Source organism: Numida meleagris, chromosome 1 (genome assembly GCF_002078875.1).
Source record: "Numida meleagris isolate 19003 breed g44 Domestic line chromosome 1, NumMel1.0, whole genome shotgun sequence".
NCBI classification, from domain to species: Eukaryota; Metazoa; Chordata; class Aves; order Galliformes; family Numididae; genus Numida; species Numida meleagris.
This window is the reverse complement of record NC_034409.1, coordinates 155,779,563-155,803,744: the sequence shown is the minus strand read 5'-3', so window position 1 is coordinate 155,803,744 and position 24,182 is coordinate 155,779,563. Positions and strand designations below refer to the sequence as shown.

Below are 24,182 nucleotides of genomic sequence, written 5' to 3'. Positions count from 1 at the left end.
TGTTAGAAGTGCGTACTGCTGCAAAATTTCTGATTTTTTTCCACATCAAATCACATTTCTACTACCTCTAATTTCTGCTACTATTAATTGGTATTAAATCTTAAACATCCTATTTATTTCAATTGAAAGTACAGCAGATATGAAGAGCACAACATTATTTGATAGATCAAATTCTCAGCTACAAAACACTAGTTTTCAACATAGCCACCACCATTAGCTATGCATTTTCACCAGTGATGAACAAGAGCTTGCATGCCACACTTGTACAATGTGCACCAATGGAGGTGATGACTGTCGCTGTCACTGCTGCTGAAATGCACCACCCACTACCTCACTGTGCTGACATCCACTGGTTAGTCTCCATAAACATTCAGCAAGAGTTGACTGATGTCAGTGGGTGCAATTTTTTTCTGCATGAAGGAATTCAGTTCCACACCTTTGTTCCATTCACACTTCCATGTCAGACACCATTTTGTCAGACTGCCCCTCTGCTGCCATCTGTCACACAGCAACAAAATGTAACTGAATATTTTCAGAAGGTTCAATTTCTATTGCCTTGCCATCAACATCTGCTTCTGACATTGTGGGCCAACATAATAAAATAGGAGGCATTACTTTTGTAGCAGCCCTCATATATTGCGTGATGACTATGGCCGTAAGACTGTCCTGATTAGTTTATCATGCTTCCTAATAGACATCCATATAAGACCTAGCACAAAAAACCAGATGCACTGTGTTTCTATCTTACATTTTTGTAAATGTCTATGTAAATTCCATCAAGATACAGTCAATGCTTGTACGTGACTATAAGAATTCTTCTGCAGAAAATATTAATATTTTTTGTCTTTATTTCCAGAAACAACTAGAGACAATTCTTTGGAATATATTCTGAAACCATCCACAAAATGTAACCTTTGCTTATGTGAGAAAATCATTGGTTCCAATTTCACGATTCAAGGATTCATCTCAAGACAGAATTTTTCTTCTTGCCTTTTGTTTGGTAAATAAATTGACAGATTAACATCTACTGTGGGGAACACGTATTTAAAGTTCTTGAAAGACTTTGAAATTGATGTATCAAACAATGTTATTGTGCTCTTCATATCTGTTGTAGTTTCAATTGAAATAAATAGGAGGCATTACTTTTGGAACAGCCTATGTATATTTGTGCATGGTATTCCTCAGAGTTGACACAAGGAGTCACATAAGACTACTTTGGGACTACCTCTGCAGGTATTCCAGTTTTAGCCAGAAGCTTGCAGTGAGTACCATCCATATTCCTACTTATATATTTATTTAAAGAGTAGTTATACAAAGATTTAAAAAAAAAAAAAACAACAGTTGAGTTTATCAGGTAATCTCCATGGTATTTCAGCAGTGGGAATAATGCTTGAGACTATCACAAGAACAGAACAGAAGTTATGTGCCTTTTCCAACAGATTCACACAATACCCTTTTCATTCCTGTATAATGGATGGTTAACCATGCTTTACATTCTGTCATGCTGGTTGTCAGCTTAATTCTCTAAGTGAAAACCTAATCTGTGTTAACTGTAGTTTAAATTATGCTCCAAAGAGAGCCAAATTTTGAGTTAAGTTTCCAAACAGTTTTTGAGTAAAATAAGAATAAACTGATATTTGAGAACCTAGTGGGACTCACACCTTTGCATTTTCTAGATATAATATTCTACCTTTTTTGTCTGTCTTACATAAAGAAAAACATTTTGGTCCCTTCTCTAAAATAGAGATACAACACAATATCCCTAAGAGCACTGTTCTGTAAAAGTAATAAAATTGTGTTATAGGCTTATTTTTAAGGTATATCTCTACTGTTTTAATTACTCCATTGTCATGTAATAAACTGTTTCATGGCAGAAGATTTCCCCAGAGAACTTGCCTTCCAAATGGAGCAGCTAAGCCATTAATTGCTTCGAAGAGAAAATAATGTGAAGGACAGAACAATATTGGGTACAACTTATACCACTGTAGAAACACGAGTTTACATATCATTGCACAGAAGCTTCCAGTTCTCATTATGTTACTCTATATAACTTTCTGGAGACTGGTTTTATGACTATCAATTTCCCTCACTGTAAATGACTCTGAAATCAGAATCTGCTCTGAATAAAGAGATTTGCCATCAAATGGAATAGATTTAATTTCTAAAGATAGTCACTATTTTTTTTTTAATTTCAACCTTAAGATAAAAGCTAACATTTAATGCACTATTTATCTCATTTAAGTTTAGTTGTCTGCAATGCAACTGTGTGTGTCTGAGATACCTAATTAAGTTGCCTTTCTGAACAGTGAAGGGGGGAGAAACAATTCTAGTCTTATCCATCTCCCCCTAATTATCTAAATTAATTCACCTGAAGCAACAAGCCACCCTCAGAGAGAGTTCAGATATGGAGATGTGGCTAGAACCTATGAAAGATTCTAATTTCGTCCCCCTTTTCAGCCTAAAAGAGAAGATTGCCTTGAAGACTGAAGTTTCCTACCATGCTTTAGCATTAATTAACTAACATGTTAAAAATATGTTATAAGAGAAGCACTAGAGAAATGAACAAGACAGTAAGGGAGAGTTATAGTGGAACATGGTGTGTCAGGCAACATTGTAAGTAGTAAAACACACAGCAACATTATTTCTCATTTACATTTTGAAACAATTTGTTATATTAATTCCTTAAAACACTTTTTATAAAAGCCGTAACTCCATTACCAACATATAACATCAACATTGTTGTTAATATTTTGCTATTTTAATTCCACAAAATATACATGTATATAAAATAAAATTGTTTAATGTATAATTGAAAGAACCACATTTCCTGTTACTCCCGTAACACTTTCTCAACTTTATGTACTCCATGATATGTTTCAGAAAGATTCAAAAAGTCTTGAGAAAAAGAGTGTGCAAGGAGACTTGGTTTTCTGGGTACTTCTACACTTTCTGCAGAAGTGTGTGTCTATTACCTATTCTAATGCTAATTCTTCAGTTTGGCCAGCTAGACCTAATCAGAGGCCAAAAATATGAGTAATTTGACCCTTTCTTTGTTCTGGTAGTACCAGATATACCTTCTTTTTTGATAGCTTGAAGAAAATTGGTCTTGAAGGTCTGAAAATACATCTTTACAGTCTTGTGATTTTTTACATAAGCATAATTATTGAAAGGATTCTGATCTACCTCATACAGTGCTTGTATTCATTTTCAGGCTAAGTAGTGAGCTTGTCTTTCTCATGTTACATTTTTCTTATGTCATTTCAAGTCAGCTTACTGAAATGAGACAAAAAATTCATATATAATGTATTTCATGCATGTTAAACTTTTTTGACAGTTAATATTCATATGAACTTTGATAGCAAAGCCTTTCATAATTATGTCACTGCATTACTCTTGCATTGGGATTCAGAATTGTTATCACATTTATAACAATTCTTGCTTAAACAAAATGCAGTACTCTCTGCTTTCTGATCTAACAGCTTATGAAAACATTGTGATCATCACAATGTCTCATTCCTTCAAATCAGCATGTATTTGACCCATTACTGAAAATATTTTTTCTATTGAAATGGTAATAGCTTTTACTAGCATTGATGTCATTACAGTTAAATGTATACATATGTTTTTCCATATCAGTAATTTCAAAAATAAAGCACAAGTCTAGAAGTTGATGTAATTATACAACATTTCAGAAGTATATCATGCCAGTATGAACCAACCTATATTTTCTTATTGCCATTGGACATTTTTTCACCATTTCAAAGAAAGGGATAAGCATTAATATGAACATAAATATTCTATTATGACTTCAGTACTTACGTCATGTTGAATAAATCTCAAGAAATGAATATACAAATCATTTTATATCTAATTACTATTGACTTTTCATAGGTCATATGAAGGAGTATCCACTGCTCTTGGCATTCATCAGCCCTTTGTGGCAGAATGAGAAAAGCATTACTTTCATGAAAAACTTTGAAATGACCTAATACAATATTATCACTGAAAAACATTTACATAAGCATGACCCTTTTGAACTCAAAGTCAATATTCTCAAATACACACATACACAGATACTCAATTATCTGATGCAAAACGATACCTAAAATATGAAAAAAAAGCAAGTTTCATAACGTAATGTAACATAATGTAACGTAACATAACACAAACAAAATGATAAAATATTGGCAAGTGAGATATCTTTAGAGCTACCTCAACAGAGTCTCAAAGGAGATGCATACAATCCATCAAAAACAAATCACAAAGTTTAAGCTGGTACAAGAAAAGAACAAAAAAAGTGTGTGAAGTAAAACAAATCTTCAAATGGTAAAGTATATAGTGAAACAAACACATAGAAATAAAAACAGATAATGAGATCTCAGCTCACAATAAATGTGGACAAAAGAGATCTGATGGCACTGGTGGATGGGAGGAGGGTGATGGATGTCATCTACCTGGACTTCTCCAAAGCTTTTGACATGGTCCCTCACCACATCCTTCTCTCCAAATTGGAGAGGTATGGATTTGAAGGATGGACTGTTCGGTGAATTAAGAACTAGTTGGCAGGTTGCAGCCAAAGGATTGTAATTAATGGTTCTATGTCTGGGTGGAGGCTGGTCATGAGTGGTGTCCCCCAAGGCTCAGTCTTGGGACTGGTGCTCTTCAACATTGTCATCAGTGACATAGACGATGGAATCGAGTGCACCCTCAGCAAGTTTGCAGACGACACCAAGCTGAGCAGTTCAGTTGATAACACTGGAGGGAAGGGAAGCCATCCAGAGGGGCCTGGACAGGCTGGACAAGTGGGCCCACATGAACCTAATGAGGTTCAACAAGGCCAAGTGCAAGGTGCTGCACTTGGGCTGGGGCAATCCCAGGTATTTATACAACCTGGGTGAAGAACTCCTTGAGAGCAGCCCTGCAGAGAAGGACTTGGGGGTTCTGGTAAACAAGAAGCTGGACATGAGCCAGCAGTGTGCGCTGGCAGCCCGGAAGGCCAACCATATTCTGGGCTGCATTAAAAGAGGAGTGGCCAGCAGGGAGAGGGAGGTGGTGGTCCCCCTCTACTCGGCTCTTGTGAGGCCCCATCTGGAGTACTGTGTCCAGGCCTGGGGACCCCAGCACAAGAAAGACGCAGAGCTCTTGGAACGAGTTCAGAAGAGGGCGACCAAGATGATCAGAGGGCTGGAGCACCTCTCCTATGAGAAGAGGTTGAGGGAACTGGGCTTATTTAGTTTGGAGAAGAGAAGGCTCTGGGGAGACCTCACTGTGGCCTTCCAGTACTTGAAGGGAGCATATAAGGAGGAGGGGGAATGATTGTTTATGAGGGTAGATAGCAATAAGACAAGGAGGAATGGTTTTAAACTGAGACAGGAGAGATTTAGTTTAGATATTAGGAGGAAGTTTTTCACTCAGAGGGTGGTGACACACTGGAACAGGTTGCCCAGGGAGGTTGTTGATGCCCCGTCCCTGGAGGCATTCAAGGCCAGGCTGGATGTGGCTCTGGGCAGCCTTGTCTAGTGGTTGGCAACCCTGCCCACAGGAGTGGGGTTGAATCTAAATGATCTCTGAGGTCCTTTTCAACCCAGGCCATTCTATGATTCTATGATTCTATGATTCTATTGTTTTTATTGTAGATTACAGAATATGTATTAGGTGTACATGAACTTCCTCCGAACAAGTAGGTCTGTGGGATTGTGTTGAAATGCCCTAGAGCTTCTACTGAGAAATCTCCTGAAAGTTATCTATTTTCTTCTAGCAATCTGTAGAGAAGTTAAGCAAGAATATATCTGTTCAGGCAGGCCTAAAAATGAGCTCATGCGCATCTAACAACTCAGGACCAGAAATCTAAATTAGTATTGTGTTGTACAGAAATTGTCATTATACAAGTTTAAGAGAATCACTTAAAGGATCTGACAGGAAATGCTGAAAATGGGAAGTTGTGGGTTCAGAACTTCATTTCATTGGTGGTTACATCACCTAATAATGTTTTAGTGTGCAAGGATCATAAACTGCAAAATTTAATCTAGAAAGCATCTTATGCAAAGCCAAAAAAACCTCAAGAAATTTCTCATGATGAATGCCCAGATAGATTTAGAAAGTCATTTTCTTTTTCACGCTTGTGCTCATGCGCTAGCCCAATGAACCTTTCATACTTTGCTGTCTAATGATACATTCACAGAAAGGTGGAGGCTGTGTTCTGTGCAATCCCCTAATGATAGCTGCAGTGCAAACTGCAAGGCTGATGGACATAGTAAAACTTAAAGTTGAAGTTACAGAGAGAGCATAATGAATTCACAATATAAATTTTTTTTTCAATCGTTCGGCCAAAGGAAATTGTGAATCAAAATATCACATTCATTTTTTTTTCTGCAGTTTTATATACAAAATTAATATGCTGCTGTGAAAAGAGGACAACAGTGATTTTTTTTTTTTTTAAGAGGTTACAAAAAAATTAGGTGTTGTGCTAATTTAAGATTTAATTTTACTGTATGTAAAGATCAACACCAGCTTTAGGGACCTTTCATTCTGATAATCTACTTTTCAAAGTTGCATCACGATAAGAATCTTCCCAGGACAATGGGACAAGGTGTGATAAAACAATGGACTTAATAGCTAAGGATTAAGGAGGCTTTAAGCAGGAATTATTCCTAGTTTAAGTTCTTTGGAGTTTACTTTTTCACAAAGTCCTATAACTTTTTGAATTGTCATCTAACAGACATTAATGTATGACCATAAGTAATCTGTTTCATAGAATTTATCAGTGTTTCTTAGCTACTTGTAGAGTTCAAGAAAATGTTATGAAGCATGGTATTAGAAAAAAAATTCTAGGTCATGTAATTAAATTTCCTGCCACTATAGGAAGATATGTATTGTAAACTTATAGAGATTTAGAGCCCATTTTAAATACAGTTATGTAGGCTGCTCCAAAAGTAATGCCTCCCACTTATTTCCACAGAAACTACAACAGATACCAAGAGCACAGTAACACAATTGGAGAAAGTAAATTCTCAGCTACAAAACACTATTTGTCAACATACACACTACTATGAGCTATGCATTTTCACCAGTGATAAACAAGAGCCTGCACATCTTGCTTGTAAAAATCTGGACCAGTGGATGTGACCTGCTGAAGCGCATCACCCAGTGCCTCACAGCACTCACGGGCTGTGGGCTAACAGTGCCTTCCTTCCTGCCTACAGCCCTACAGATGCTGTGCAGTGGGAGGCTGGAGTTCCTCGTTTTCCATTAGCTTTCTGAGGTCACTGAGTCACTGCCGAAGCCCGGTCCCCCATGAGTAGCCAGTGGTGAGTGGTTGTTGGCTCCCACAGTGTGGGACTCTCTCCTCCATACCCTGAGAGTCTTGAGGGCCGTCCGGGCTCCATCCTGCAAGCCCTCCTCAGCCTCAATCACAGAGAAATCTGATGTTTGAAGCATATCAGGCACCTACCCTCTGCTTCTGTATTAAATTTGCAAGCTGCTGTTTACATTTGAGGGGTAGTAGAAAAAGTCTAAATATTTTGAAAGCTGGTTGTTCTGTTTTGTTCTACCTGCAATAGTCACTGCTTTTGACCATGAGCTCTAGAATAGGCTGCCCAGAGAGGTTTTGAAGTCTCCTTCTCTGGAGATATTCAAGAGCCATCTGTATGCTTTCCAGTGCAACCTGCTCTAGGGAACTTGCTTTAGCAGGGTGTTGGTCTACGTGACCTCCATAGGTCCCTTCTATCTCCTATAGTTCTGTGATTCTGTGATTCTAACATCCACTGTTCAGTCTCCGTAGATGTTCAGCAAGCCTTGATGAATTCAAAAGGCTGCAATTTTTTTCCACATGGAGGAATTCAATTCCATACCTTTGCTCCATACACACTTCCATATCGGATGCCATGTTGTCAGACTGCCCCTCTGCTGCCATCTGTCACACAGCAACAAAATGTAACAGAATGTTGGTGGAAAGGTTCAACCTCTACTGCTGTGTCACCAACATCTGCCTCTGATGTCATGGGCCAGCATAATAAAATAGGAGACATTACTTTTGGAGCAGTCCTTTTATTTTCAAACAATGCATTTTTCAGTTAACTTCTAAGCATTCTTGCTATAAGATAGTTACAGAACTTTAGTCTTCTTCTGCTTAAATGTATGTTTTTAAAGTTTCTGACTGCAAACTATTCTTAAACACTTCAACTGTATTTTTTTCCTACCATATATGATGCTTTCAACAGTTTTTTTTGTCTTCATTTTTTGCTGCTTTCCATTATATTTTCTTTGCATCAGTTGTCATAATTTGTCATTCTTAATTTCATCGTGCTAAACAACTATTCCCCTCCTATAATAGATTCTGAATCCTTCTATCCATCCCCTTGCAACAGATCCAATATGAACTATACCTCATTAAACATCAATGCTGAGAAGAAAATACAAAGATACAGTAATAAAATTTTGCTCTTTGAAGATACAAAATCTTGGTAACTGAGAAATTATGCAGCGTGGTGTGCAGTATGCTCCTTTGAATTCTGGAGAGTACAACTGGAAAAACGAAATAAAGCCTTAATGACGGTTTGATTATCAATTATCTACTTTTTTTTTTTTTGGTGTCACAGCTGTGGTTTTATCAAAATAAATATAATTTTCCAAGTTCCTCTTTACCCAGCTCTCCAGCCTGTCCAAGTCTCACTGAAGGACAGCAGAGCCTTCTGGTCACTCCTCCCAGCTTTTTATCATCAGAAAAATTGCTAAGGGTGCATTCTATCCCTTCATCTAGGTCATTGATTAATATGTTAAACAAGATCAGATCCAGTACTGACCCCTGGGAATCACCACTAGCTACAGGCCTCCAACTAGACTCTGCACCACTGGTCAATCCACCTTGCTGTGTTGTTTGTGCTACACTTTCTAAGCTTACCTATGTGGATGTTCTGGGAGACAGTGTCAAAAGCCTTGTTGAAGTCAAGATAGACAAAGATATATAATTGTATATGTATGCATAGATTCATAACTGTAGTCAAAATGTATGATTATATGTCTGATCTGTACTACAGTGAATAATGTCCATAAACCATTATATTACCTTTGAGAAAGTTATGTTGGTACACCAGTCATGTTTGACCATGTAGTTCATTGTCAAGAAATTACAAGAATTTTCATAGAATGTAGCTTATGGGCACTATTGACAGCCTACTGTTAACTAATTTGAATTATACATGATTAGCCACTGTTCAACTGTATGTTATTTAAGAGCAATGTGAGACAATGAAAAAGTGACTTTTATTGCAAAGGTTCCTTTCTTTCAAACATTAACCTCAGCTGAATACACAGAGAAGTTCTTGCTAATTTTGTAATATCTTTTATAAAAAAATATTTTGACACTACAGCACTTAAATGGATTAAGAGAAGAAAGAGATTAAGAGAACATACTTAAGAGAAGTATGTTCTCAGCAAAAGTTCTACAGTTTAACTGTCCACCTTAGAAAGTCTCATATCAGTTATTCAAAATTCATGCTTATCGATGCAGTCATGTCTAGACTATTTGTCTCTCCAAGGAGTTTTAAATCACTTAATTCAAATTCTAGTGTACGCATTCTTCATGCTTCAAGAGTCTCTACTCAAATTTGACTTTGTCAGGACTTCTATCTGTCATGCATCCCTCATTTATCTTCATCAAAATGTTTTAGTATGTCTTCTCATAAGCGCTGTAGTATATATTATGATCCACATTTCCCAAGTGTGGATTTAAAGAACAGGGAATACATAAATCTCCCAGGTTACACATTTAAAACTGGGGGGAAACAAAGGAATCTTGGTCAGTCTGAGCTGTCCATCCATCTGAAATGTCTACCTATACAGCAGAGAGTGAAGCTGGATCTGTAGGATGAATTTAGAATAAATCTGAAGTTCATAAATGGGCCCAAGAAACATGAAGTTCTCCTAAATGCCATAATATATTTTTTTATCCTGGTAAACATTCCAACTGTGATACAAGCCAGCTGTTTTGACTGAATATTTTCTTTGCCACTGAGGATTTTTTCTTGTTGATCAATATCTCAAGTAGCAATCACTCACTTGTAGTGCATGTCTCTTACTGTAATTAGGTCCTTGACCACAGAGTTGCACATGGAGACTTTTCTTTCCTTGAAGAGGAGGAATTTTTTACTATGTTTCCAATAGGACACCAGAAAAGATGAAAAACAAAAGAGAAAATGACTGAATTTTTGATGATATTATGTGTCATTACATTATGGCCCTGACAGTCTGACTTAATAAAAGGAGAAATTACTTCAGCAGTAGTGCTTATGAGAATCTTGTACACTGAATTTATGTAAAAGAAATGAGGTAGAGGGAAGCTTAAAACATGCAAGAAAAACCCTAATTTTGTTCCCATATGAACTTAACAGAATCACGTATGCAACACATAAAAACAAGCATGTTTATTTCTGCACAGTGACAATTTCAGGATTCAAATTCCTTAAAAACAAGTTGTGTCAAACAAAGCCAGGTTACCAGAATTTAACATTGTGCTCTATATTTTCAATTGCATTCTGTACACACATGTCCAAGATATGATCGAACCACAGTAAAAGCATAACATTCAGTAAATTGCTTGCAAATATTGCAAAATTCAGCACAGCTTAATTTAATGTATTTACAACTGTATTTGTACATTTTATAACGTATTGATTCTCATACATTCCAAACCATTGTACCCTCATTTTGCTCTGTAGTTCCTTACCACACTAAACACACTTATACTGTAGCATTCCAAGATATTGATTTTGATTTAAGGTTCAGACTTCTAACTGGATCAGTTTGATGGAAAAGTTGTATAACATATCTGCAAACATTTGGATCAGGGGACAGCACTGGAAAGTTAGTATTTGTTTAATATTTATGACATACTGCTAACCACATTGTGCCTACTTAAACTTGCCAACTTGTAGGGAAGACTTAGCCCCCAGTTATGTTAAGCTGTAATCTTAGGTAACCAACAGCTGCAGATACAACTTAATGAATGATACTTCTCCTTGTTGGCTAATTAAGAGATATATTTTACTTATTTTGCATCTCATTGCAGATCAAAATTATCCACTCTCTGAAGATCACAGCAGTGCTTGATTCCAGAGCAGGGAAAATCTTTTGTTCATATATAGTGGATTTTTGTACTTATGTTCTAAATTGAACTCCTGTCACACTTATTTGAAATAAGTGTGTGTGTGACCAGTTCCTTCTAAGTACTCTTCAGGACTTACTTAGCCTGGAGAATACTTCAGGAAGACCTTCTTGAAGTCTTTCAGTCTTTCAGCATTTGAAGGGAACTTATAAACAAGATGAAAAGTAACTTTTTGCATAGTCTGACATGGAGGACAAGGGGGTACAATTTTAAACTAAAAGAGGTTAGATGTTTGGAGAAAATTCTTTACTCAGAGGGTGGCACTGGAACAGGCTCTCCAGAGAAGTTGTGGATGCCCCAACTCTGAAGGTGTTTAAGGCCAGGCTGGATATGGGACCCTGGGCAGCCTCATCTGGTGAGTGGTAGCCCTGCCCATGGCAGGGAGGTTGGAACTGGATGGTCTTTAAGCTCCCTTTCATCCCAAGCTATTCTAGATGCCTACTGTGTGAACATCTGTATCTGAACTAGGCACTGTAGGATCCTTTTTCAGTCAGTGGAGAGAAATATACTTTTAGAATGAGATTAATCAGTCTGAGAAATACTGTCTTTTTCTCATCTGTTTGTATGAAAGAGCCTGGAATGTTTAATTCTGATGTGAATGTTTACACAGTAGATCTCTGTCTTTGGGAACTCTCCATTAATAAAGTAAATATTTGGATATTTCTTCATTCAGTCTGCAATTGAAAGTCATCTTTCTCTTTTTTTCTTCCTTATAGGACAAATTACCATTTTCAATTTGCCAGTACTCTGGAAAATATGCAGATCAGCAATTAAGAAAAAAAAATCCTCCCAAAATCTAATATGTTTAGTTTCCACAGTGTGTAGGTTTTCACACGTGAGGCTTTCTCTGCACTGTTTGACTGAAGTGTGCTGTCCAAATCTCTAAAGAAGTGCAGATATCTTACCATCAAATAGAAAAATAAAATCGAGAACTATATATTATGTAGTAGTGACAGATTATTTTTATTAAAAATCTCTCTGCAGAGTAAGAGAGATTTAGTCATGACTTGCTTACAGAACAAATTTCTAACTGAAGTGAAGAACAAAAGCTAATTTTCATGGTAAAAGGGATCTCTAAAAGTTAGCATTTTCCATACTAATCCACATCATGCCAGTATTAATGCATATTAATTAACTGTACTCTCACACTTATGCTCACTATATGTGACACTTATGGGAAAATCAAGGTAATATTTTCAAATTTGAGCAACTAAGCTTCAAGAAGTGCAGTCAGCAGGTCAAGGGAGGTGATCCTGCCCCTCTGCTCTGCACTGGTGAGACCTCACATGGAGTACTGTCTCCAGATGAGGAGTCCTCAGCACAGAAGAGATACGGATCTTTTAGAGTGTGTTCAGAAAAAGGCCACAGAAATGATCCAGGGGTTGGAACTGTCCTGATGAGAACAGGCTGAGAGTGCTGAGGCTGTTCAGCCTGGAGAAGAGAAGGGAGGGCTCCTGAGGAGACCTGATAGTGACCGTTCAGTATCTAAAAGGGGACTATAAGAAAGAAAGGGACAGACTCTTTAGTGGGGTCTGTGGTGACAGGACAAGTGGAAATGGTTTCAAACTAAAAGAGGGGAGATTTAGATTATATATTAAGGAAGAAGCTTTTACAATAAGAGTGGTGAGGTACTGGAACAGGTTGTCCAGATACGTGATGGAAGCCCCATCCTTGGAGACATTCATGGTCAGGCTAGACCAGGCTCTGAGCAACCTGATCTAGCTGTAGATGTCCCCGTTCATTGCAGGAGAGTTGTACTACATTGTACTAGTTGTACCTTCCAACTCACGAGATTCTATGATAACTGAAGTGTCCTTTCTTATCATGCAGGTGGGTTGCAAGCTGCTAATGCAGATCTCTACTGTCACTGGATGCATATGTATATAGGATCTTGAATTCAGGTGAGCTGCCTATATATAAGTACCTAATATAAAGTAGGATTCTTTAGAGTTTCCCATTTGAACTTAGTTGCCACTCCAACACTTCAACTATGGATATCCACCTTCTGTGGATACATTAAATAATTTTGGGCATTTCAGATGCCCAAAACACCTAACACCTATGTGACAACAAAATTAAATGTTCATACACCTAATTTAAATGTTACCTTCTGAACATGATCTTTCTCTACTGGACTACAAAACATTGTTCTCCGCTGATTTTTTTTTTAGTTACATTTCCAGGAGTTACAATCCCCTACAGATGGAAACCAAAGTTTTTCTGATTTAAGGATTTTGAGCAGCCTCTCTGCCCCTCAGTGTACCTAATTCCCAAGTACCATAGTAGTATGCTTTCATAAAGCAGAGCGATAATGAGGAAATTTGCAATGAAATGTAAGGTTGTGCCACTTTGAAAAGCTTTACAGTGGATTTAGAATCCACTGTATTCAGCAGAATAATCATTCTGCTGAATATTTTATACATTCTGATTTAAGTTAGAACAAATATATTGCATGGAGAATCTATTTTTAAACAGAAATATTTTGTAAATTACTTTTACACATTTAGATTCTCTTTTGAGTTGGCACTGAACCCATATTACCTAGCATATATACATCTGCTTGGTATAGCAGATTAAAAAATACCCCAAATCTTTATATTCTCAGGATTTAAATTATGTAACTAGTTGCTAATTTCTAATATATATTTGAGCCACTGTTTTCAATATTGAGATTTTTAGTATCCATTTAGACTAAGATTTAGATTTAGACTAAGAACACCTGTAAGAGATCAGAATGCCAGCAATGGGAGCATGAAGAATTACGCATGACTGAAAATACAGCTTTGTAAAGTTGGAGTAATTTGTGAATACTTGGAAACTCACTATTAAAAATGTTTACATTTTTTAAAAAGTTTATATTTATTCTTAAATATCTAGAATTTTAAAATGCTGAAGATATATGAAAGATTTATTTTGAAGAAGAAAAATAAGCCATTCTTTTTTATGTCCGTACGTCTACTTCTTTGCACATAGAGTGGTAAGGAATTGGCTACCAGTATGCTGTACTATTGCACTTGCTACCTTCATCAGCAATAATTCTGTGGGAAAATATCCTTAATGGAAGAAAGTCTCTGCAACATCAGAATGATCTGGAGGTAGGGAGGGGAGAATAAAACAGGAAAAGATATTTATTGTACATACAGCCAATGTGTAGTTGGATTTTGTACACATAAAACTGAACACAGATGTATGTATGGGATCTATTGGAGATACTGATGGGGGGGATAAAGAAAAAAAAAAAAGCAAGATGTCCTCTACCAGGCTGTGAATTTTATATAGGTAAATAATTCATATATCATGAAATTCCATATATGAACACAGTCAAATACCTAAGTTTCTCAGAATATGACAGAATTTGTCATGTAATTTTATTACGGCTATTTGACAATAGTTACAAGAGCTTTTTAAAGCTCTTGTAGAGTTTTTTTCATTATTCATAATGGAGAAATTAATGTAAAATCTGAGATAAGTATGTTATGCTCAATTCATTGTGAGCACATTAATAGCGTAAGACTTCCAGAGCGTAGATTCTCCTGTAAAAAACTTGTATTTCATTGTTACCACAGTGCACAATATTTCTGGTGTTTGCTTGTGCACATAAGAAATTGTCAAGCAAGAGAAAACACTAACATTTTAAAATGCACGTAGAATATGAAACTAAAATTTCCAAGGGGCATTTTCAAGAATTTAACTATATTTTCACTGAAGTTAATAGATGTTGAAGATTTTATTTTGCTTTACTTTTCACACTGTAGAATCAGAGGGATTATCTGAGAGCCAAGTATCATGCTTAGAAAAACAATGATGAGACAGTCTGGCTTTTTCCTGCACCTGTAATACCATATAGCATAGGGCAGACTATTACAAGCAATTTTAACACTTGTATATAAGAAAGGGGTTTGAATTGACCATAGGACCCAGGATTTAAGTTATAGGCCATTTTAACTTAAATTTTTTCCCCTTGGATTCACAGATAAAAACTTTATTGTTTTAATAGGAGCAGAGTAAACACAATGGCAAGAAAAACTTAAAATCTCATCAAAAACTTCTCCATACATTCTTTTTAGGCAAAAGTCCAGAAGGTAAGATGTAGACATAAAAACAAACAGACAAACAAACAAACAAAAATACCTAAAAGCCAAAATTGGAGAATTAAATTAAGTTGAAAATAAAAATAAGATTGAGGATAAACAAAAGATAAAAAATGATCAAAGCACGCTAATGCTGTTAAAAGGATTATATACATCTTCATTTATGTACAGAGTAGGAGATTCTATATCTTTTTCCAGCTTAACTGGTTTCAAAGGTTTCTACTAGGAAAGCTCTTTTAATGGTAACAAGAATTCTTTCTCAAAATTACTAGCAACAGAGTACAGTGACATTAATTACAGTGTTTTGACCAATAAATGTTTCCTAAACGATGAGCAAGGCTTTAAAGAAGAGGAATACTTGGTAGTTCTGTTCCCAGAACCTGTGCCTCTCTGAACAGCAGAATTTCATATTCTACTAGTGTCCTTAAGATTCTAACTAATTTAGCTGAGCAGATAGAAAATTTCAATGTCAAATATACTGCCAAGGCAGAAGTGCAGTGTATCATTGCTGCTATAAATGATCAGCCCTAACAGGAAGCACATATGATATTAGTATATTTTTTATTAGATAAAATTGTCTAGTTTTACGTAATCTTACTTGCATATATTCTCGGTTCCCTACTTGTAGCTAAGAAATGGAAAGTCATAAATTGGTCAAACTAATCAGGCAGAATTGTGTAGGTATGAGTGCCAGAAAGAAATAAAATGTAGTATTTTTTATCCCTTTTGAAATGTCATAGGAACTGTCAATTCAAACGAGAAGAGGCTCTATAGTCTCTTCTGGTCATAGTTCACCTGTTACCTGAGGTAATTAAGAAATAATATCTATTTTCCAGCTGTTTTTGAGCTTTTATTATGCAGAAGGTACATTAAACAACAAGATCATAGCTTGCATGCCTGAAGTGAATATAAAATTAAGAAAGAATTAGGAAATTGCCCTTTTGACTCCCACATTTGCAACAAGACCCCATCGTAGCCAAAGGCTTGCTTTGTGTATTATTAGATTGAACATTCAGGTTTTTCCCTCATAGACTCTGTTTTAAGATGCAAGGAGGTACAATCTGAACAAAAATATAATCTTGGAGGTTTAGGTTTTTTTTTTTTCTTCCTACTGTAGAGCAAAAGCTTAATCATTACAAATTAAAATTGAATATCCAGACTTTTCTTTTTCTGCACTTCAGTAAAATCTAATTGTCTTCCTTAAAATAACTATGTCTAGATGTGAAAGCCATAACCCATTTGAAGAAAAGACCTGAATAGAAAAATTGTATTATCTACTTTTTGAATTTGGAAGTGATTAAACATACTTATATGTTTCTGCTGTTAAAAGTCTTAAAAGCCATGAAAGCTGCTCTTGTATTCCTTCTTGATTCTTATGTAGAGCTGTACCTTGATGCTTTTAATTATCCAGTTCTCTGGGACACATTTGAGAGAACAGTACAGAACATATTACTGAACGCTTACATATTTATGCCTACAGCAGTATGATTTTTTCTTCTTCACAGAATGAATAATTTTTATGATTTTATAGGGTATAAATCCTTAATATTTCTCACTCTTATGCTTCTTCAAATTTGTGATCAACACAGTATTCATTGTGTAAATCCATGTTCACGTGAAGTTGTTCTTGTCTTGATAGAAAAATAATCATTTCACAGTCAGTAAAATCCTAAGCAGTGCTGACAAAGTCATGGTTGCTTGATGACTACAACACAGGCACCAGCTCTTCCAATATTTAAGGAAGCCATCTGCATTTAAAAAAAAAGAAAGAAAAGTCAGAAATAAACTGAATAGAGTCTAGTCATGCAAAAGAGAGCCAGTGTCATGTCAACATTGATACAAAATATTTAAAATGAATGGGATTAAATACAACCCATTAAATAATGTCCTAGTACTGTAGTTTTAAATTACTTAAGCACATGTTGTATCTCTCACTTGAAAATGTGAGAACAGAAAAAAAAAAAAAAGTGATTTTAAAGCAGATATCAGTTTTGTGGATTTGTTGATATGTCAGTGTTTTCCATATTCTGCACATTGTGTCCCTGTGATAAAAGTCAAAGCTACAAATAATACCAAAATTCTGTATTTTCAGTACTAATAATAAGAGTCAGATTTCCTTTAAAAGAAGTTTGGCAGCTTTAGACACTATTTCTAGACTCTGCAAGGATTACTAGCTGTGAGAGTCTGGATCTCTTTATTTGTTGAGAGTAACACATCTGCGGTATTTAATAATAATAGTACACTGTAATTAATGCTACCTCTGCCTACTAAAGCAGAGACATTACATACTGTTTAAGCATCTGTCCAAGTGCATTTCCTAGATTCCAAATCTTTTCAAGCACTATTGTAACATTTTCTTTATAACAAAACCACTGATCCCCACCACTCTGCACTATAAAAATACTTCTATTCTTACATAGTTCAATATTAGGAACATACATAAATTTCAACATTTCAAAATATCCATCAAAAAGAAGGATATGAAATTTAATAATGAAACAAAAACTCAGCTCCCTACATACAATAAACAAACTGTCTTCACATGAAACATCTTCAAAACATTCTGGTCAGCAATTAAAATTCCAGATTCATTTTGACAATTTTTACAACATTTCTTCTGTAGAAGAAAGAAAAAAGATGGAACAGGTAAGAACTATTTTTGCTTGAAAGGTAAAAAATTACATTTCTAATGAGTGTTTATTCTGTCTTCTACTGCTTTCTTAGTTCTCCTTTTCCTACCTGCAGAGGAATCTTTTAACATAATAACTGAAAAAAATATTAGGGATACTTTTACAGCCATAGCAATCTCAGATACACACATATTTTTCACAAAAGTTTTCTCTGAAAAAAAACTGAGAAGCTATCAAAGTGCATGAGAAAAAATAGAGACTTGAAAAATACCTGTGCCCATTCGTTAGTTTGAGGGTCATAGGCTTCCATAGTGTTCAGGTATGTTTGCCCATCATATCCACCTACTGCATACAACTTGTCACCAAGGAGACAGACACCAACAGCATCTCGAGGCATACTCAGTGGAGCCACCATTGTCCATGTATCAGTTTTTGGATCATACCTAATGAAAGAGATGGGAAATTGAATGCACAGTGAGAAGCTAAGTGTTGTTTGATGCTGATCTTCATGTGAAATATAGCCCTATTACAGAAAAACAAAAATCCATAAGCATTTTGTACAAAATATTCTTGTAACAGCAGAAAGGATACACATTTATTGTGTTCTCAATTCAAGAATTTTAATGTTGATTAGAAACTTTCAGTTATCCATTTGAAAAGAAAAAACAATTAATAAAGAATCCTAAACTATTTATGGTGTTAGGTGTCGTAACGTAGATCTGAGTAGAAGGGCAATATCTTAATGTATGTATACATGTTTGTATCTGTTTGAAATAAATAATCATATTTTTGTAGAACATTAAAATATTTGTGCAATAATTATATTCTATTATGCTAATGTACAATGTTCATAGCCAAAAAACCTCCCCAGGAATTCAGATGTTTTTAACTTAGTTAGAATCTCTCTTCAAGTGAAGAAAGCTTACAGTTTTAAAGACAATCATCATAGAATTTTTAGAACAGAGAGCAGAATTACATAATGATAGCCATTCAAAAATTAAATATTTATTTTATGCTATTATCTTAGGTATTCATTAGCAATGTAGCATTAGTTAATACCATAGGCCATTTCATTGTATTTAACATCTACTTTAAAGCTGAAATGAGTCTACTGACAGTGCCTCTCAGTGAGTTACGAAGGAAGCCTGGAAAACTAGACACCTCATTTTTAGGTGATGGATATTTCATTCAGGTAACAAAATAGACTATTACATCAAAGTGTGATAGAATTAATTTTTTCTGTCCTTAAGCATCTATAATATGTAGTAGAATCACTTTACAATCAGTTGACAGAAATAAACAGTTTAAGGATGAAATGTCTTGGGCGGACTTTAGTCATTTGATAAGTGTAAAGTGGTTCACACTTTGGGCATGACAATCTAAAATAACTAAAAAGGAATTCTGTGGTGGATAAATAACTTTATTTACAAGTCCTCTACTGTTATATAAAATTATTACATTATTATTGATACTGTGACCCTTCCCTAATGGATACACTGTGACATAAAGAAAAATATCCCTCACTTCACAGTCATGTCTTATTCATGTCATCCCCTTTTGGCAACAGCTGCATTTGTGAACAACTGCTTTCAAGGATGAAGCACAGGAAGAGTAAAATTTCATCAAAAATCTCTTGACAAACACCTTGAGAACTCACTAAGAATTGCAACCACTTACATAAAACCAGACCAATGCATTACTTTCACAAAAAGAAGATTTGTTAGTTATATAGGTTGACTATATTGTATATTTTATATGTGGCCCAAGACAATTCCTCTTCACTCAATATGGCCCAGGCAACCCAAAAGATTGGACTCCCATGAACTAAACAGAATGCCTAAAACTTAATTCTATCAGCAGGATAGAGTTGCAAAATGATTTGGTGGAGATTTTTTGGTTTGTTTGTTTTATAATTGTCAAAAAAGTCTGAGTTTTCTCATATCCTTACTTTTGCTAAAAAAATTGTACTTTGTAGTTTTACAATAACTAGGTATTCCCTAGGTTGAGAAGGTTTACAGAAAAGTTCATTAATGTGGAAATAAATGAATTTGAAATCAAGGTGAAAAAGGGGAAAAACTATAGATGACTTGTTTAACTTGTCAATAGCTATCACATTTAGAGCAAGCAGCATTCTTTTTCAAGTATTGCTTCACTCTAAAGATATCTCCAGATTTTAAAATTCTTAAATAGAGATTGCGGATTGTACCTTTAAAAAGATGATTTCCCAGCTTGTGAAAAGCAGACAAATGTAACTACTACTTTGCTTTTAAATACTCAATGCCATAAGAAATCCTTTAAAATTGCATCAACATAAGAAGCTGGGAGACAAATTAGATGTCTTTACTAGTATAAAGCAGGATTTAACAACAGCATTCAAAAAACCACAAATCTGCTCTCACTAGATTTAAGTAATTTCAAAAATATTTTTACAGAAGGTAAAACTTTCAGGGATATATGAGATAATATAATAAATCTCACAAACGTTTATTAGACTTTGGTATCCTAAGTCATTGGAAATGCTTTCTGGGAGGAAGATGAATTTTTGAATGTAAAAGTAGATGCATTGAAGCCATATTATACATCTGTCAGTTATTGGGAGTGCTTTGAGATATTGTCCATTTTCTCGTGGAGACCTTCACTTAATTCACATCTACTCTATGCAAACTAATTTTCTTACACTTTCTGACTTGTTAGTCTTAATTTTTACACTGGAAGATAAGCGCCCATGAAGCACATTGTTCATATCAGTGCAAAAATACCTTGACAAAGAACATCGTATAATGTGATACAGACACCAGTATATACAATAGATTAAGTATATGTGGTTAACTCATTTCTATACCATCCTCTGAAAAAAATCAGATGTAATGGGAAAGGGTTTAACTTTGAAGGATTTTCTTCTCAAAATTGGAAGGAAAAAAAAAAGCTTCCTTATAAGTACCAATAAACAGAGAAAGCTGTAAAGGTTTTGTACTTATAAATATTGTCACTACTAGTTATTAGGAGTTGGACTCCATGATCCTTGTGAGTTCCTTCTTTATGACTATGATTTTAGCATTAATATAAATTTAATTCATGAAAAATTCTGGGTATTGTTACTTATAGATAGGTAACCATCAAAACAAAGATAAAATGGACCTGGGATTTCTCTGATTAACTTTGCATCTGTTGGAGACAAGGAGAACTTAAGTATTTTGCATATGGAAAAAAGTCTAAGCATGAACAAAATCATATGGAATCAGTTTTAAGTTAGAATTTTAGGATTACTTCTTGAATAACTGGTAAATTCCAAGATTCAAAAGAAGACAAAAATGACATTTAATAAAATTTTAAACACTTAATGGAAAATAAATCTCTTTCCTGGTGCTAATCTATGCCTATTCTATGCTTATATTAAACAACTGATCAAATATATCTGCTATAAACTTTGCTACCTGTATATATTTGGAAAGTGTATTTTACTTTATTCTTCTTTAAAACACTCAAAAACGGAAATAGAAAAAAGTCAAACCTTAGTGGAACAGTTGAAGACTACCTTCAGAATGAGAGGCACTGCCCTAGTAGATATTCTTGAGTTTGCAGAATACCTGCTTGTGAAATACAGGGTACTGTAAATACAGCGTGTAAGGCTTATATCCATGTAAGGGAAGTGATAGTGGTGTTAAATATCTATGATATCTTTTTTCTCTACTACATCTTAAGTTACATTATTATGTTTTATAATTATTTCAGGCCTGAATTTTTATCTCTGCAAAGTTTTCTTTATGACTCTGCAATGTGTAATATCTTGATTTAAAAGCAAAGATTTCTTAAAGGTAAAGTGAAAAGAGAGAAGTTTTGTGTCCAATTTAATATTTAACAGCACTGTGAGAGGAAAAAAGGAAACAAAAATAATCTCCAAAACTACTTCTATGGCAAGCTTCTAAGGAATTTTTACAGTAAAAAGGAAGTCAGTATGTCCTAGGGAAAGAAAAAGAAAAAAACAGTCTGCTGTAAATTTCACCATTATTTCAGTAAGAAAATGATGCTTCCAGACAAAATATTTAAAAAATGCATGTAGTAGATACCTTTCTACATAGTCCAGTAGTCGTGAGCAGTGGTTAGAAGCAGGAGCATCGTGACCTCCAACTGCATAAAGAAAGCCATCACATGTAGCCACTCCTACACCTCCTCTTCTCTTACACATTGGAGCACACATATTCCATTTATTTGTGTGAGGATCATAATATTCCATTGAACTCAAACATGAGCTTCCATCTCGACCTCCAACTGAATATAACCTAAGAAAATATACAAAAAAATAATAAAATAACTGCTCAGAACTGTAGAAATAAAGGAATGTTTTTTGTTGCTGTTTGATTGGTTGTGGGTTTTTTTTGTTTGTTTATTTTAAGCTGACTTTAACAAATGGGAGAAAAACAAAATATAGTTTCTCAAAATGAAACGAATTTCATATGATCAGTAAACATAAATTATTTTAATATTATTACAAAATCCATATTCTACTCGGTGCTTTGCTCAGCTCAATAGGAATTAAGATATTTTCTTTCTGGAAATGGTTATCTTTGTTCTTTGATTACAGCACGTACTGCCAAAAACCTCAGTGATACATAGATTTTTCTCTATAGATTTATAAATCACATAAGCAGGGCTGGTACTTAATTGTTCACCAGAATATACTATGAGGATTGAGCTCTGTACGGAAGTTCTGGAAAACCTCTGAACACACTGTAACTTTGAAAAAGCAAAAGCATGATTTAAAAATCACAAAACAGTTCTTTTATGTTTGTAACTACCTGCAGGCAAGATACTTGTTTCCTTCCTCTTTTTGCAATGCTTCCCAGGAGGAAGCAGTTCTGATAACTCTCCCTCTATAGCTATGCGGCATCCATGTCCTATATGAAACCTTTTGCAGTCTGTCGCCTTTTCTACAGTGCTTGAAGATTAATAGACAGGCTATTTGAAAGTCCAACCACTGAGTAATTTAGGATGCAAAAGCTGTCTGTATGAAGTAGTTATTCATTTGGAAGCTTTTACTGTCCTAAACAGCCCATGAATTCAGAGCTACTTAAATGTGCGTTCACCATTATATTTCCTTGGCATGGATGCTGATGGATAAAGAAAGTATAATACCACCACTAAATAAGTCGCAGAAGTCATGAGATATTTTGGTACTGCCTGACAGATATATTTTATTTGCCAAAGTTTCAAGGAGAGAGAAATATAAGAGAGAGAATATTAAAGCGTCTGAGTATCCTGACTAACGATATTTACCACTGTAAATGATTATCATGTACCTACAGGTGGGATAAATTCACGATTAAGACTCCTACATGTAAGGGTTAACCTGCAGATGTCCACATTTTTTAAATTGCTTTATGTTCAAGGTGGCAAGCAGAGCCTGAAGAACAGTTCAGTTGTCCAGTCACTATTGTACTGTTCTTTATCAGAGAAAAAGAGCATAAGAACAGTACTAAAAAAACTTGTTAGTACTTGATCCAAATCCATTTACATGAATATAAATTTAAGTGTCTGCAATGATATTATCGTTATTTGCAGAGAAGCTCTGGGACTTGGTTCAGTTGCCCACAGGCAATGATCAAATGCTGTGTGCTGTACCTAGAAGAAATATGCTCTACCAGAGTAGATTGCTAGAGTTCATGAGTCAATTCAAATGGTAGTAAAAAGTTTCATGTAAATATGTAAATTAATCTCTAAAATGAAGACAGTGGTATACATGTCTGAGACAGATTTCTAAGTAAATATTTGGACAAATAAACACTTTACACAGTTTCAAAAAATGCACAGTACTAAAATGTCTGCAGGGTTCGGTAAGAACCATTATGTGTTCCCCTAATCTAATAAACAGAAGGAATAACTGTCTATTTCTTCTGGCATGAAAGTTCACTGTGAAGCAGAGTGGTTTTCATTTGCCTGCTTCAATTAAGACAGCTAGTAAAATATATCTAAAATATAATATAATATAAAATATAATATAATATATATCTAAAAGCATCTCTGAGTTTCCAGCTGGGTAACATATATATTCATAAAAAACTAATTACAGTTTCAGCCATCTATTGTGATCACCTAGTTTTTGTTAAAGTAATCTGTTCAGAACAGAATAAAATTAATTTCCCAAATCAGATTTTAGGTTTTGATTGCGTTTATATCTAAGCAAGTAATACTTCATGAGATTAGCAATAAAATTGTATTTTACAAAGGTCAAGTTCCAACAAATAAAAGTTGAAAGCTGAATAACTGTTTTAAAATGCTGTGGCTGAGCCTGGATGCTTCAGT

The 24,182-nt window shown here is 35.0% G+C and overlaps 1 protein-coding gene across 1 annotated transcript in view; it reads right to left on the bottom strand.

Moving 5' to 3' along the window:
* Window positions 16,337-24,182, bottom strand: part of KLHL1 (kelch like family member 1) — a 204,962-nt gene continuing 197,116 nt past the window's right edge. Inside the window, exons 9-11 of the mRNA XM_021417641.1 lie at window positions 21,950-22,162; window positions 18,154-18,325; window positions 16,337-17,000 (exon numbers count right to left, since the gene is read on the bottom strand). Of these exons, the coding sequence (XP_021273316.1) occupies window positions 16,941-17,000; window positions 18,154-18,325; window positions 21,950-22,162 (445 nt within the window). The 3' untranslated portion in view covers window positions 16,337-16,940. The remainder of the gene's footprint in view (window positions 17,001-18,153; window positions 18,326-21,949; window positions 22,163-24,182) is intronic.